The sequence below is a fragment of the Garra rufa genome, chromosome 22 (genome assembly GCF_049309525.1).
Source record: "Garra rufa chromosome 22, GarRuf1.0, whole genome shotgun sequence".
Classification (NCBI taxonomy): domain Eukaryota; kingdom Metazoa; phylum Chordata; class Actinopteri; order Cypriniformes; family Cyprinidae; genus Garra; species Garra rufa.
In genome coordinates this window covers 28605704-28621615 of record NC_133382.1, presented here as the reverse complement: position 1 = coordinate 28621615, position 15912 = coordinate 28605704, and the positions used below count along the sequence as shown (strand labels likewise).

At 37.4% G+C, this 15912-nt stretch overlaps 1 protein-coding gene across 1 annotated transcript in view; it reads right to left on the bottom strand.

Annotated features, from left to right (window-relative positions):
• Positions 1-1285, bottom strand: part of grin2cb (glutamate receptor, ionotropic, N-methyl D-aspartate 2Cb) — a 44884-nt gene extending 43599 nt beyond the window's left edge. Inside the window, exon 1 of the mRNA XM_073828347.1 lies at positions 863-1285. Coding sequence (XP_073684448.1) covers positions 863-1285 — 423 coding nt within the window. The remainder of the gene's footprint in view (positions 1-862) is intronic.
• Positions 1286-15912: the final 14627 nt, after the last annotated feature.

Below are 15912 nucleotides of genomic sequence, written 5' to 3'. Positions count from 1 at the left end.
ATTATATTATAATATAATATTAGGCAAAATGAGAAAAATGTTTACATCCTCATTCCATTCAAAAGTTTTCACCCCTGTCTCTCAATGCATAACTTTTCCATCTGAAGCATCAGCAAGCTTTTGAACCTTCTGTAATAATTGCATACAAGTCCCTCAGTTGTCCTCAGTGTGAAACGATGGATTTCAAAATCATACGGTCATTGTGGGAAAGGGATTAAATAGAAAAAAATGTTGAAAAACCAAAGAATCTGAGGGACACGAAGGACTTTTCTGAAGAACAGCGGACAGTTATCATTTTCAGGACAAACAAGGGACTCATGAACAACCATTAAAAAAAGACAGCTGTGGATCATTCAGCTAACAACACAGTATTAAGAATCAAGTGTATGTAAACTTTTGAACAGGGTCATTTTTATAAATTCAACTATTATTTTCTCTTGTGGACTATATGTAAACGTCTTATGTGAAATATCTTATTCAGTCAGTACTAAATAAAAAAATAACACGTATTATGTATGATCCCTCTTATTTAGGTAAAATAATTAACATTTTGCAGATTCTGCAAGGTGTATGTAAACTTTTGACTTCAACTTCGTATGATAAGTAAAGCTCAGGGGATTTTGTTGTTGTATTATTATTACTCTATAAACGCAATAAATATATTTTCCTGTAAAAAAAAATAAACTTAATTCAAATATATTTTCAGGTGATTCAAAGGTTTCTAGTTCAAGGACAATCCTTTCGTAGTAACTTAAGTGTTGAATGGATTGTGATCTCAGGAAATCCCCATTACTTATTAAACCTTCTTCCTTTCAGCTGACAGATCCCTAAGATCTACCTCTGCCATCGTTCAAACACTTACTTTATGTGGGATGACTACTGCAGACCCTCCACTGATGCCTACGATGGGGATGGACGTCTGAGAGGAGACAAAGTCTAAGATTTGTGCCACAGCTTCTGAGTCCACGTCATCTTCAAAGACCACTCCGTGGAGGCTCTCTGCTGCCATTGTCTGACAGAGACGTGTGAGTAAAGCCCTGGGGTTAGTGTCATTCACCAGCACGGTGATAGGGTTCACTTCCAGGGGCATGTCCAGGAAGTTTTCTGGACTCAGACGGCCCTTGATCTCACTGTGGTGGGCCAAACCACTGAAAACCACAGCCACGTTGACCGAAGGAGGACCGAAGAATGGACGTCCCTGGCAGGGAGGCACTTCGCTGAGTAACAGATGAAAGAAGAGGAGGAGTTGAAGAGAGGGACCCCAACACCTTTGAGGAGTGGCCATTTCAGCCTCCTAAAGCCTGAGAGAGAAAGAACAAACACAGAAATGTTACTTGTTTGTCAGTATGGAAAATATCAGATGTATGTTTTCTCTAAAGCCCTATTTAGATGGTAATTGTTTCTGATGAGGACGTCTGTAAAAATAAATTTACATAGCACCTCAGTAATAGAACTCGTGGATTCAGAAGGCGATTTATTCATGGTGGAGAAGCGAGTTCTGTTCTTCCAAAAAATACTGTATGATTTTGAGATCCATCTTTTCACACCAAGAACAGCTGATGCTGATGCTTCAGAAGAAAAAAACAATGCATTAAGAGCCAGGGGCGTAAACTTTTGAACAGAATGAAGATGTGTACATTTGTCTTATTGTGCCTAAATATCATATTTTTGTTCATTTAGTATTGCCCTTCAGAAGCTACTGACATGTTTTCCAGAAGACAAAATAAGTTCAATTTACCCTGATCTTCAAATGCAAAATATTTTCACCCTCTGGCTCTTAAAGGTCCACTGAAGTGCCTTGAAACACGCAGCGTTATTCTATGTGGTGACGTACTTTTAACTGAAACAAAAACATATCGCTAAGCCCCGCCCAGTTATTTTGAATAGCCAATAGCGTTCCATTAATATCTGCTCGAGCCGCATTTGTAAGCTTATGACCTATGGAGTTATTTTTGTGCCGAAATTAAACAAACAAATACAGCGTTTTGCAAACAAACACAATCTGCTTTGCAAAGAAAAAATCGACTTTCAAACAAACAAAAAGTACTATGCACAAACAAAGGCTAGCTTAAATGTTTAGCCATGCCAAGCCATTAACTGATCAGTAGCGTTAACCACTTTAAAGGAGATATTTACAATTTCACTGACATCGTGGTAGAGTCAGCATTGTGAAAACATCAAATGTCTCACTAGAAGGAAGACAGGATTCGCTACTGGGCATGCGCACATCAATCTAACGTTATTATTATCACACTGTACAACAATAATACTGTTTTTGTATTAAAGTAAGGGCTAAGTTTAGGGTCGGTGTAGGTGTAGACATTAAAAAAAAAACACAATCTAATAGGTAGAAAAATTAATCTCATTGTTAGTTTTCCGATCGGAGATGTATTCCTTCTAAAGCCGGGCATACACTGTACGATTTTTGACCCTTTTTGCCACGATTTTTCACTCGTGCGAGAATTTCTTGGATCGGGCCGATTTTCAGCTGACTCGTGCGTCTCACATCGTGTAGTATACACAGGGTAACGAGAAGCGATTACCCTCTCACGATCGACAATCGTATGGTCGGATGAAAATCAAACTGGTTTGAAATTCTGGTCGGCCCTCGTGAGTGTATCGCACCGTTGAAGCAATGCTACGAGCGTCTACGACCTGATTACCCCAAAACTCTGGCACTGCGCCTGTGCAAACACGAAAGTGAAAGTGAAGGAAGTAGTGATGGGAAGTTCGGATCATTTTACCGACTCGGACCTTTGAGTCTCGTTCAGCAAAATGAACGAATCTTTTTTCGAGTAATTTCGTTCATTTTAACAATAAATATAATTCAAATGTTAGCCTTTAACCTCCCTAACACATCTACTGCTGACACAAACGTTAATCACACTTCAAACAAAACAAAACAAAACAAAACAAAACTATAATGCTATAAGAAACAGAAAATATTAAATCATTGTTTGCCTGGGTCTTTAGTCTAGAGCCCTGCATTTGAGTCCGAGCCCGTCGGGCCCCGAATTTTTTTTTTTTTTTGCCCCTAGGGCCGGGCTTCGGGCCAATTTTCACGTCATAACTTGCACATATATCGGGCGTGATTTCATGATTTCATGCGTGCGTCCCCGGAAGCGCCAGTGATTTCTCGCGCATAGCAGAGTATGAGCGGAGCGCGGAGTGGAGCGGTGTGATTTTGAATGGAGGAAGGAGCGGATTTTTTTAAAAGTCGGAGCGTCATGGTTTTCACTCTCTTCAAGAGCGCTCCACCACCGCTGTTTAGCTTGATAGAGATGGATCACTCAAATCAGAAATAATGTGATCTGTAGGTAAAATAACTGACGAAAACGTATTATTTTCATTACAAACTTTGCACTGGATAAAGCAGCAATACTCTTTTAATGCTGACAATTATTAGCTGTGGTCGGAACAAATATTGCACACTATGTTTGAAACTCTCCTGTTATTTTATTTTATTATATTTTATGAACAGGACTGTTACATTTCAAACATACTTAATTTGTTTTTTTTTTTTTTGTTTTTGTTTTTTGACGCGGAGCGGTGTTTCTGACATCAGTGAGAGAGGAGTGGAGCTGGATTATTAAATGCAAGGAGTGCGGGGGAAATTGTTGCCGCTCCACTGTGCTCACATACCGCAGAGAGATTTTCAGCCACGTGGTAAAGTTGTGTTTTTTAAGTTTTCTATATTATTATTTATTCTTTATATATTTGTTCAATATTCGTTTACTTTACCACTGCGACTTTGTATGTTCCGGTTTTGCGCAGCAGAACTGCCTGCCCTGTTTGAAATGCCTTTGTTCTGAGATGGTGATAATAAACTTTAAATCTAACATTTTGCTATATTGATGTTTGTTTTATATCTGTGAATTGCATTGTAGACTAGTCAAGTGTTGATTTGATATGGTTAAATTGAGTAAACACACTGTGGACCACATACCGCTTGGATATCGATGTCACTTAAAAAACTAACTTACATTTAAAAAACAAACAAACAAACAAACAAAAAACTCCAAACTTTTCTCTAAATTGTTCTGATAAAAAAACCGAAACGAAAAAACATAAACTTTCTATTAAATACGAAATCTGGTCTATTTTAATGGCTGTAACAGTATAAGCTGTTTGGCGGAAAAAAAGACGGGCTTCGGGTCGGACTCGGGCCAAAATTTTTGATAAGCTGTCGGACACGGGCCGGGCTACAGCCTGTGCGTCTCGGACCAGGGCCGGGCTAGGGCTTAGATTTAAGTCTATGTCTACTTTAGTCTATGGTTCGCTCACCTCGCCTAACGACTCTAAAAACAGGTGAACTAATTCCAGTAATAGGATGTTGCGCATGCGCGACTGAACGAATCACTCCCCGAGACGACTCGTTTGTCCCGAGTCACATTAAAGATTCGTTCAAAATGAGCGAATCGTTCAAGAACGACCCATCACTAGAAGGAAGCAACATGTTCTGTTATTTCAAAAGTTCAATAAAAAAAATAATAATAAAAAAAGAACATTCTTCAGATACAAATAACATCATAAAAAAAAAAGATAAAAAAAGTCCATGCGCTTACACGAACTCACGGAAAGGCACGAGATCGAGCGCTTTTTGCTCTGGTGACCCTCATCATTCCTTGTCAGCATCCTACTACCGTGTTTTTGTTGTTCTTCTTCTTCTGTTTCAAGTCCGACGTGCGATATTGGACGCACAGTGTGAGCGGTAAGATCGCATAAGAGCATCGGGTCGTACAGTGTGAGAACATAAATCGTGAGCTGCGAACTTTTACACCCTGCGATTCTGTCGTGCAGTTTGAGCTAGAGCCAAGAGCAACGATTGATAATATCGCACAGTGTATCCCAGGCTTAACCAACACCGGGTAAACCATATAAACACGTTGTTCGAGGTCTTGGGAGAATAGAGTAAATTGACCGATAGCGCCATCTGCTGTTTTGCAAGAGGAAGTTGCTCCATTGCATTTGTGAGAAAATCTGGACGCATTTGTGAGAAAATCTGTCTGCACACGTGTGAGAAAGCCAAGTTTTCCTCACAAAAAATATATATATTTGCAACACACAATACATATAGGCTATTTGTTATACCTCTGCATTTTCTCTCAAATTGACTTGTGTTTGTGCATAGTACTTTTTGTTTGTTTGAAAGTCGATTTTTTCTTTGCAAAGCAGATTGTGTTTGTTTGCAAAACGCTGTATTAGTTTGTTTAATTTCGGCACATAAATAACTCCATATATGACAGCCACAGACTAATAAATTACCCCACAGATTCAATATGAAACTCTTGCTAAAACAAAATAGTGATCATAATCATGCTGAGGCTGTGTAGTTTAATACATGCCGACCGCGCATATGATCTGCTCTGTGTTATTGCGTCTCTGGACCTCTTGTGACCGGAGGCAAATTCGGAGTAGACTATGTGCGCTGCCGCGGTTCGCGTGAAACAAGACCTCATTTTCCCCAATGGAAAGCACATTCACACTGTCTGAATCGTTCTCTATTGCCTACATTGCGGACTACATGCCATTCACCAAACAGAAAACACTTACACTGTGAACAAGTGTCTAGTATTATTTACAGTTTTGCTGCTTAATTTAACCCTTTTTCAGAATTCTTTGATGAATAGAAAGTTAAAAAGAACAGCATTTATTTAAAATCAAAAAATTTTTTCTAAAAATATAAGTCTTTGCTATCACTTTTTATTAATTTAACACATCCTTGGTGAATAAAAGTACCAATTTCTTTCAAAAAAAAAGAAAGAACAACTTTTTACTGACCACAAACTTTTAAATGGTAGTTTATATTGTTACAAAAGATTTATTTTTTAAACAAGTATCACAGGTTCCAAAAAAATATTAACCAGCACAACTGTTTTCAACATTAATAATAAATCAGCATATTAAAATGATTTCTGAAGGCTGGAGTAATGATGCTGAAAATTCAGCTTTGCATCAAAGGAATAAATTACATTTTAAAATATATTCACATAGAAAACTTATTTCACAATATTACAGTTTTTCTGTATTTTTGATCAAATAAATGCATCCTTGATGAACATAAGTAACTTCTTTAAATGCACAATTGCGCTTTAAAGTATAATAATCCTGTGTTTAAAAAAACATTCACGTGGTCTGAATGTCTATTTATGTCATTTATAATCTCAGATTGCATGTGTTCTGGTCACAGTGTGCATGTGCCTTTGTGACACAACAGGCCATTAGCACACTGAGTGGGAGGTTTACAATGAATCCAGCAGGGAATCACATCTAAACTCAGCTCTCAACACTTCACAGGGGTCGGTCCCTGATCTCTCAACCCACAGATGGCGTGGGTCATCGAAAGCTCACCTTTAGTGAGAAAAAAAACGTACGAATACTTGTTTAATGATTCCAATTCACACCACTGCCTGTCTGTGAACAACGGATATCTATATAGTGCACAGGTCTATAGCATATGTTGCTTGTCTTGATCTTACAAGTGACCATATAGACTTCAAAGTCTAGTAATTTCAAGGACAGGCCCCTTGGAGCGACCTCGGGTCAAGTGCATTACTGGTATCCATGGTGATAGAGCATGATAGTGATCTCAATAACTCTCCGGTTTCTGGGTCGCAGCTACTTGGAAATGAACCAGCAACCTTTGCGATGCCAGAGCTGAACTTTAACCATAAGGCTACCGCTACACTTTTAAGTGTGTTACAGTACACACAAATAAAACTGGCTTTCGTTTCAACAGCAAACTAAATCAGAATCTGATGAGATGCACTTGAATTAGAATCTTAAAGGTTAGGCCCATCCATCCATGCCAGCATCTTACGACTATGACACCGCAGCCTATTAAACTATCAGAGCTAGCTGTTGGACCATGGACTGTAATTACTATGCATGATAAATGTGATGTGATGGCTATCATGTTCCTTAAAATACATCTGGATTCCCATAAACCTAATTGCTACATTAACGATATATTATGGTAAGAACGCATGCGGATTTGCTCATTCGACCTCATGCTTTGTACGGCTTTGGACTTCATTAGCAACGCTCTTCACCCAATGTGGAATCTCAAGCACTTTCTCCACAAATGGAAGACAGATGGTGAAATAAGAAAGGAGATATGCATTCCAATTGCGAAAGCAACAAAACCAAACACAAGACTTGCCATGAGAAACCCAAACGCTCAGAGAGAGTTAAAGCCGTCATGGTCTCTGTCCTCTGTCTTTTTTTTTCTCTGTTTTCTTTTTTTAAATCCTCATTAAAAAGACACTGTTCAAAACTCCACTCAATACTGGCAAAGCATCAATGAGCATATTTGTATGCTCGTAACTCAACGAAATCCTCGCACTTAGTCGAGCGGCGGAGTTAACATATCAACAGCTGGGCGAGTTTCAAGGGAACACGACAGAGGAGTAAAGAAAAAAAAAAGCATCTTTTATTTAAAAAAAATACATCTAGGGGTGTTTCTTCCAACTAGGCACTTCTGGTCCTGTGGAGTGTCTTAAAACACACTTTGGATGCTCTCATTAGATTTGTCTGCTCACCATGTCCAACCGAGTCCATTTCCACCACAGTGGCTTTTCCAGCACATCTCAACAATAGCATTCTGTGGTGTAAATAGCATTTTAAACCTGGAATAAAATTGGCAAAACATATGACTTTTCCTGAATAATTACATTTTCACACTCAAATTACACAAAAAATATAGCTGGACTAGAAATGATGCAGAATAAACTATATTCTTTTTACAGTTGAAGACTTAAGATGCAAAAACCTCTAAGTTCTATTTGTGACTCAAGACCACAAAATCAGTCATAAAGGTTATTTTTTTCATATTGAGATTTATACATCATCTGAAAGCTGAATAAGTAAGCTTTCCAGTTGTTTTCCAGATGTTAGGATAGGACAAATGTATTTGGCCGAGATACAACTATTTGAAAATCTGGAACCTGAGGGTGCAAATAAATTACAATTTTGAGAAAATCACCTTTAAAGTTGCCCGAATTAAGTTCTTAGCAATGTATATTACTAATCAAAATTTAAGTTATGATATATTTATGGTAGGAAATTTACTAAATGTCTTTATTTAATATCTGAATGATTTTTGGCATAAAAGAAAAATCTATCATTTTGCCCCATACAATGTATTTTTGGCTATTGCTACAAATATACCCTTTGATTAATTATTACTGTGGTCCAGGGTCACATTTTTTTCTTTTCAATGAGCATTTTTATTAGGCTTCTATGTTTAGGTTCAGTAATTTCACTTTATTGGCAAAGAAAAGGTTATTAGTCAATTAGTTATTAGTTCAAAAATGTCTGATGATATTTTCATAAGAGCCTTATTATTAAAAAAGAATAATAAAATAGGCAATATTTATATTATTTTAGTAACACATTAATAAGTTTAATTAGTTAACCTTAGTTAACTACTTTAGATAACATAAAAAGTAATATAGTAGTATAGTAAAAACTATAATAATATCTCAAATTATAATAATATAACAATGTATTTCATCTCAAGCATGCTCTTCATTGACACTTTTGTCCTCTTTGTAACAAAAGTACACAAACTATGGGGAGAAAAAGAGGAAAAATACTTATTAGGGGTAAAATTGTTGGTCGTGATGGAAATTAAGCCATAACTGGGGCAGTAATTTGTGTATGAAAATAGAAATAATTTTCACACTATATGGAAATATGGAAATAATTTATGATTTACGGTTTTTTGTCAAAATGTACAACTTTGTATTTTTATAATCAATTTTGTAACACTTTACAATAAGGTTTATTAGTTAACATTAGTTACACAAATTTTAGCATTTAATAATGCATTATTAAAATCACAAGTTGTGTCTGTTAACATTAGTCAATAGTCTATGAACTGACAAACAAACAATGAATAACTGTATTTATTAACTAACATTAACAAAGAGGACTAAATAATGTAATAAATGTACTGTTCATTGTTGGTTCATGTTAGTTAATACATTAACTAATGTTAACAAATGACATCTTATTGTGAAGTGTTACCTTTTACTTTAATGGCAAAGAAAAGGTCATTCGTTATTTTCTATTAGTCATTTTTATTTAAAAAAAAAAAAAATGTAGGAGCCTGATATAAAAATATTCTGATACATGTAAAGTATGTATGTAAAGACTGATGCAGAGGTTATTTTTTCTTTGCTTTCATATATCATCTAAGCTTAGTTAACAAAAACATTTTTTTCATTATTTTGTTATGTTATAAAAAAAAATCAATATTATAAAAAAAAATCAACTGAAATGAAATAAAATATGCAATATTTATATTATTTTTTAGTTTAACTTCTACTAAAGTAACTACAGTGTAAAATAAATAAAAGTATATAGACATTTAAAAAAAATTACAAAAATTCAACATTTGAAAAAATATTAAAATAGAAAATTTGAAAAAGATATTTTTTAAATCAGCAAATATTGCAAAATATTAATAAAAAATATAATCATATCCCACTAACACTAATATAACAATGCATGCTCAAGCATGCTCTTAACTGACAACTTTGTAACTAAGTAAACCAACTCTGAGAAGAAAAAAAAAGGAAAAATACTTATTAGGGGTAAAACTGATGGTTATGATGGAAATTAAGCCAAAATTGGGGCAGTAATTTATGTATAAAAATACAAATATGTTTCACACAGTAAATATGGAAATAATTTATGATTGACTTTTTTTTGGTTAAAATGTACTAACCTTTTTATCATGAATTGTGGTGACATTTTACAAAGATTCATTAGTTAACATGAACAATACTGGTAGCACTTAAATGTACATTCCTGTTCCTCATGTACATACTATGTACTATTATAGTAACTACAAGGTAACTAGATACTAACCCTAAACTTACACCTAAACCTACCCTATAGTTACCTTATATTACCAGAACTTTCTTCGGTAGTTACACTGTAAGTAGTACACTGTAAGAAAAAATAAAAAAAGGGATACAAAAAGTGCATTTAAAGTAGCAAAAACAAACAATGAATGCCTGGTGAAAACTTTCCAAGTCACTTTTCATGTGACCCTAATATAACAGAAAAAACTGTTAGTTTCAGTAATAATGAACCCCTGGGACACAAGTGCCAATAGATGAAGAAACACCCCTATATTGGATGTCTTCAGAGTGTGTGCTCATTGGCCTACTGCACGTGACACTGTGAACAGCAGTGAGACACCTGCAGCCTTGCTTTGATGACAGCAAATGGAACACACACACACACACACACACACACACACACACACACACACACACACACACACACACACACACACACACACACACACACACACACACACACACACACACACACACACAGAGATACATAGAGTCAGGCTGCTGCACGATAATATATTCACACTCCCGTTTTCAGTCTGTTAGATCTGCTGTTGATGTGATCTTCTCATGTCCTTTTCAAGTCCTCAGATCTCTTTAAAAATGGACACTTTGATATGTGTTTGACCATAGATCCCATGGACAATCACATCACACAGCTAGAGCATGTGCTCTTATTTCAAACAAAACAACAAAAGAACAAAAATGAAAGGGTTCATCAATGTCAGGCAAAAAACAGCTGCCATTCAATCTATTTTTGGTGCCATCATTGAACAGGATTGGTCTCCTATTCGAAGCACTTGAGTAAATGTAAAAAAAAAAAAAAGTTGCGAAATAAGTAGGTCTGTGATAAATGCACCGAGGTGCTTGAGTTACTGTAAGGCACTTCTCTGTATTCACAGCATTACATGAAAACATGGCTTGTTGCAAAATTTAATCTGCACCTTCCATGTAGATAATCGCAGATAGAAATATTTTCAAAGTAAAACACCAGCTGTGGGTGCCAGCTGTCCACGCGGTATCTGATAGGTGAAGCTGATTAAAGCACAATGGATTTTAATACATTTTACATCCACAACTACAACCCTCACATCCACCATACAATTCAGGCTATAAATTAAACTGTAATTTAAATAGCAGTCAAATGAACAGGCATCCACATATCTGAAAGGAAAATTCTAATGCATCAAAACTATTTGGTTGGACAGTAAGCAGAAATAATAACAGCTACAGTACTGTGTCCTCACCACAAAACATCTTTTAAAATCATTAGATATTACCTCTGAAAATATACAAACAACTGAAAAAAAAAAAAAGAATTCTGGTCTCATCTGGTAAAGCACAAATATAGGATTACGTTCCATACGGCACTACTATAAATGATTGTCCTTTGGGCTGTGCTCCAAATACAAACTAGACATTTGCTGGTCACATTTGTAGTTAGACTGACATCTGCGACCATCGAAAATGACAATCAAAGAGCTGTAAAGCATACATGGACTGTCATACACATCATCCAGATGGTGTGTTACATTAGCACTGAATTAACATCTTGTGTGTTCTGTCGACGTATGTGATTCTGAGGGAAAATTCCGGCACAAATGAGAGTGTTAGCAAGCTGAATTACATTCGGAGTTACACTATTGTCGCTATTTATAGCAACAATCCCAAACACATTCTCACTTGAGTGATGTTAACTCACACAAAGCTAATTCCTAGTCTCAACGTGGCTTTCTATGAGCGATCCGTCTGCTTTCTGTAATGTGGGACACAAGCCGCCTGCTATTGTATTGGTTTTCAATCACACAGGAGAAGAGGGATCATGGTACGTTTTCCTTTTAAGCTTTGCCCTCAAAGGAGACAACAGAATCCCAACTGTCCAGATGTTAGCAGCTAGTTTATCCACTGTGTCTTCAGAAAAATCCTTCAGGTCTCACAAGTTCTTTCGTTTTCGAGCATTTTTGTGTATTTGAAGCAACTGAGGGACTCATATGCAACTATTACAGAAGGTTCAAACGGTCACTGATACTTCAGAAGAAAAACCATGCATTAAGAGCCAGGGGTGAAAACTTTTGAACAGAATGGTGATGTCTAAATTTTTCTTATTTTGCCTAAATATAATTTTTTTTCATTAAGTACTAGCCTTCAGAGGCTACAGAAGATAGTTACACGTTTCCAAGAAGACAAAATAAGTTACATTTAACTTTAAATCTTCAAATTCAAAAAGTTGAATGCATGGTTTTTCCTTCTAAAGCATCAGTCAGTGTTTGAACCTTTTGTAATAGTTGCATATGAGTCCCTTAGTTGTCCTCAGTGTGAAAAGATGGATCTCAAAATCATACAGTCATTGTTGGAAAGGGTTCAAATACAAAAAATGCCGGAAAACCAAAGAATTTGTGGAACCTGAAAGATTTTTCTAAAGTACAGCAGGCAGATTAACTGTTCAGGACAAACAAGGGACTCATAAACAAATATCAATAAACAAAAAAAAAAAAAAAACAGCTGTGGATCATTCAGGTAACAACACAACAACACAGTATTAGGAATCAAGGGATGGTAAACTTTGGAACGGGGTCAATTTTATAAATTCAGCTATTATTTTTTTATTGTGGACTATAACATGCATTTTGTATGATCCCCCTCTGGTACAATAATTAACATTTTGCAGATTCTGAAAGGGGGGTGTAAACATTTGACTTCAACTGTATATTATACGTTTACAGTGACGACTTAAGGTTTCAGTGACTCTTTTAAAACCAGATCACATCCTTATTTAGTATTCCACACAAACCCATCGCATGCTGTATACATTTTTAACAGTGATCCAAGGTGAAAGAGCTCAAAATGTCATGGTCAGAGCACACATTAGTGTCTTTCAAATCTGCATGTATCAGCTGGCTTTCCAAAACCTCTGTGATCCACCATTTCAGCCATAATCATACAGGTTTGCTATAAATGCAAACAGATTATGACACTGAAATACAGACGGTAGTATCACCAGTGCCAGCATTTGCAACTGTGTGGCGGCGCAGACAGAATCGGATGTTAATAGTGATGTATTAGTCACACTCCAAACAGTTGTGATTGGAAATTAACAGATGAGCTTTTCAGCAACAATCAGCGGTTCAGTCTTATGAATGCTAAGAGGGGCCGAAGTGTCTGTAATAAATAAATCAAAATAACATGTTAGACCTTTCGAGTCAACAGCACACCTATAACAGGATCGTCGGAAATGGCACTTGAGTGATAAATGACTTGAGATGTTTATGAACCTACATCTCTCACTTTCTATCACTTCTATTAAATTTAGAAAAGTTATCATGACAATCTGAAATGTACAAATACGCGCATACTGCTTGTACGTCAGTGGTAAACCTCATTTCATTTCGTCTGTCACATTCACACTGACTTTACAGGATGTCAAATTCCATTTGTGAGGAAAATAAATCATAAGGAAAACATCAAGACTGCAAGAAAATCAATTTCCGTCTTTGACCTTGGCCAATCTCCTATCTCCGATTTGTATAATATTCAGGCACGATTACAAGTCAAACAAGCATTTCGCAAGCATTTCACTACAAATTGAAAGAGTTTAGAATGAAAAACAGGTGTTTTTTAACCCAACCTGTCACGAATGACCTAGTTTGCCTCTTTTTCCTCTTGTAATTGTGTGTAACTAAGTCCAGCGCCACTGACACAGACTGTGAGCTGATATATGCACGCCTCTGACATTCCCAATGCCAAAAACGTCCCAGTGCAGGTATGTGTGTCAGAAAGCATTCAGGTCTCCAGAATCCCATTCACTCTGCCGGTTACACTTTCGAGGACTGTTTCTGCACTCGGCAAGCGAGCAGCCCGAGAGAGAGCGGCGCTCCACCTGTTAACTACGCCAGCTTTAGCCCCGCAGGCATTTCCCCCCTGCCACACATGCAAGACCCAGAGACGGAAAGCCACTCTCCATGTGGACCCATGCACAGTGGTCGATCGAAGCTGTATGCTTGCTGTCAAGAGCGGATTGAATGAAAAGGAGTTTCCTTACCTGTGCCGGCTGGATGCATCCGAGCCCGACCCCAAGCTGTACATTCTTCAGCTGTGCGTCTCCGCCTCCTCTTGTTTCCTCTTCTCGCCTTTGCTTCCTCTCACCTCCTTTTGGCCTTTTTTATCTTTCGCACCGTCTCTCTCTCCTTCTCTCAACACTTGTGTGAGTCTACTCGTGTGGCAGCTGAAGACCCTGCTGTGGTGATGGCATTTCTCTCGCTCTCGCTCTCTCTTCCTGGCAAAGAGGGTCAAACTGAAGATGGTGTCAGTGACACGGTGAGGAAAAAGATGGAAGGAATTAGCGAGAAATAGAGAGACAAGTGTCCAAAAAAAGCGGAGAAACAGCTGTTAGCAGCTTGTGATGCCGATGAGAGACAGCTGGAGAGTTGCAGTTGTGATCTCTGACTGAGGAAAGGTGCGAGAGCAGGTGGGGAGCCGCGTGGCGGTGACTCCCCGCGCTCGAGGATTGGCGTGCGAACGCGTGAGGTGGTGTCTTACTCTATAAATCTTGAATAAATCTCACGTGGGTCTTGTTTACCTATGCCTGAAGTTGTGATATGCCTGAAGAAGCTGAGAAAGTATGCTTGAAAGTGTGCGTCAGAGTTTTTGGCATGGGCTAACCCCTCATCTTCAATCAAATCGCTCATCCGTAGCCTCCGCCCGCTCCATCACGACCAACCTAGTTCCCCAACCTTGGGGAATAATCATGATGAAATGAGAAGGATGCTGGGAAGAGAGTACAGCTGATTAAAATAGATTCGAATGAAAGACTGGAGCTGTGTGTCTGACCTTTTCAGTCTCTGGAGCTGTAGTTTGCTGATTTTGAGGAGGAAGTCCATGAAGATGCTTCTCAGTTAGTCGAAATTTGTTTTATATATCCGCAGGTGTCGCTTTTGGATTTAGTCCGGATTCCGGAAAGTTTGGAGTTCTTTGGCTGAGAAGCGCATGAAAGCAATCCAGAATAAATACATAGATAAACACAAATTCACAAATGATGTTTGTCCAGTTTGTAGAGCAGATGTGCTGAGCGTCTCATCTGTTTGATGTGATCTGCCTTCTGCTCTCCAGACCACAGAACAAGCTTCTGATACCTAATCATGATGCTGTACAGATTTATCCTGCCTCCCCCCTCCTCATTCTCTCGTGCTTTTATTCTCCCTCTCTCTCTCTCTCTCTCTCTCTCTCTCCATCCTGAGTCCCTTTTCACCATGTCTGATTTTCACTTCCCTGTCCTGCCTTGTTTGTTCTCTCTCAACCTCGATTACTCCTGCATCTCTCTGTCTGTCCGTCTTTCCCACAGTCTTTGTCATTATCCTCCTGGTGCAATTTAAATGCTCTTTCTTTTGCTTTCCGGTCATTCTGAGATGAGGTCCGACAGACAAGTTCCCTTGTCCTGTTGATTCTCTCTCTCAGTCTCTGACACTTCTAGACACTTCAACCTTGCTTGTCCTTCAGGTCTGAGGTTATTATAAATGCAGTTTTGTCCTTTTTTGTCAGGCGGCTATTACGAAATCAATCCACGTCCTCTGCACAGACGTTTGTTTTTCATATCATTTGTTTTCATACCAAGCAAATGACATTTTCTATCCCCTAATCCTAAACCTACGTTTACTCAAACATTTCTAGATTTTTATTAAGTCATTATTTGTTTGTTTATCAAGCTGTTTTTCTCATGGGAACAATGTGGATTTTATTATATATTCATATACGCAACCAGTTTTAAATGTTTTGTAGAGAAGTCTCTTCTGCTCACTAAGCCTGCATTTATTTGATCCAAAGTACAACAAAAACAGTACAATTTTGAAATATTTTACTAGTTAAAATAACTGTTTTCTATTTTAATTTTAAACATCATTACTTCAGTCACATGATCCTTCAGAAATCATTATAATATTCTGATTTGCTGCTCAAAACACATTCATTATTATTACGTTGAAAATAGCTGAGCAGAATTTTTCAGGTTTCGTTTATTAATAGAAAGTTCAGAAGAAAAGCATTTATCTGA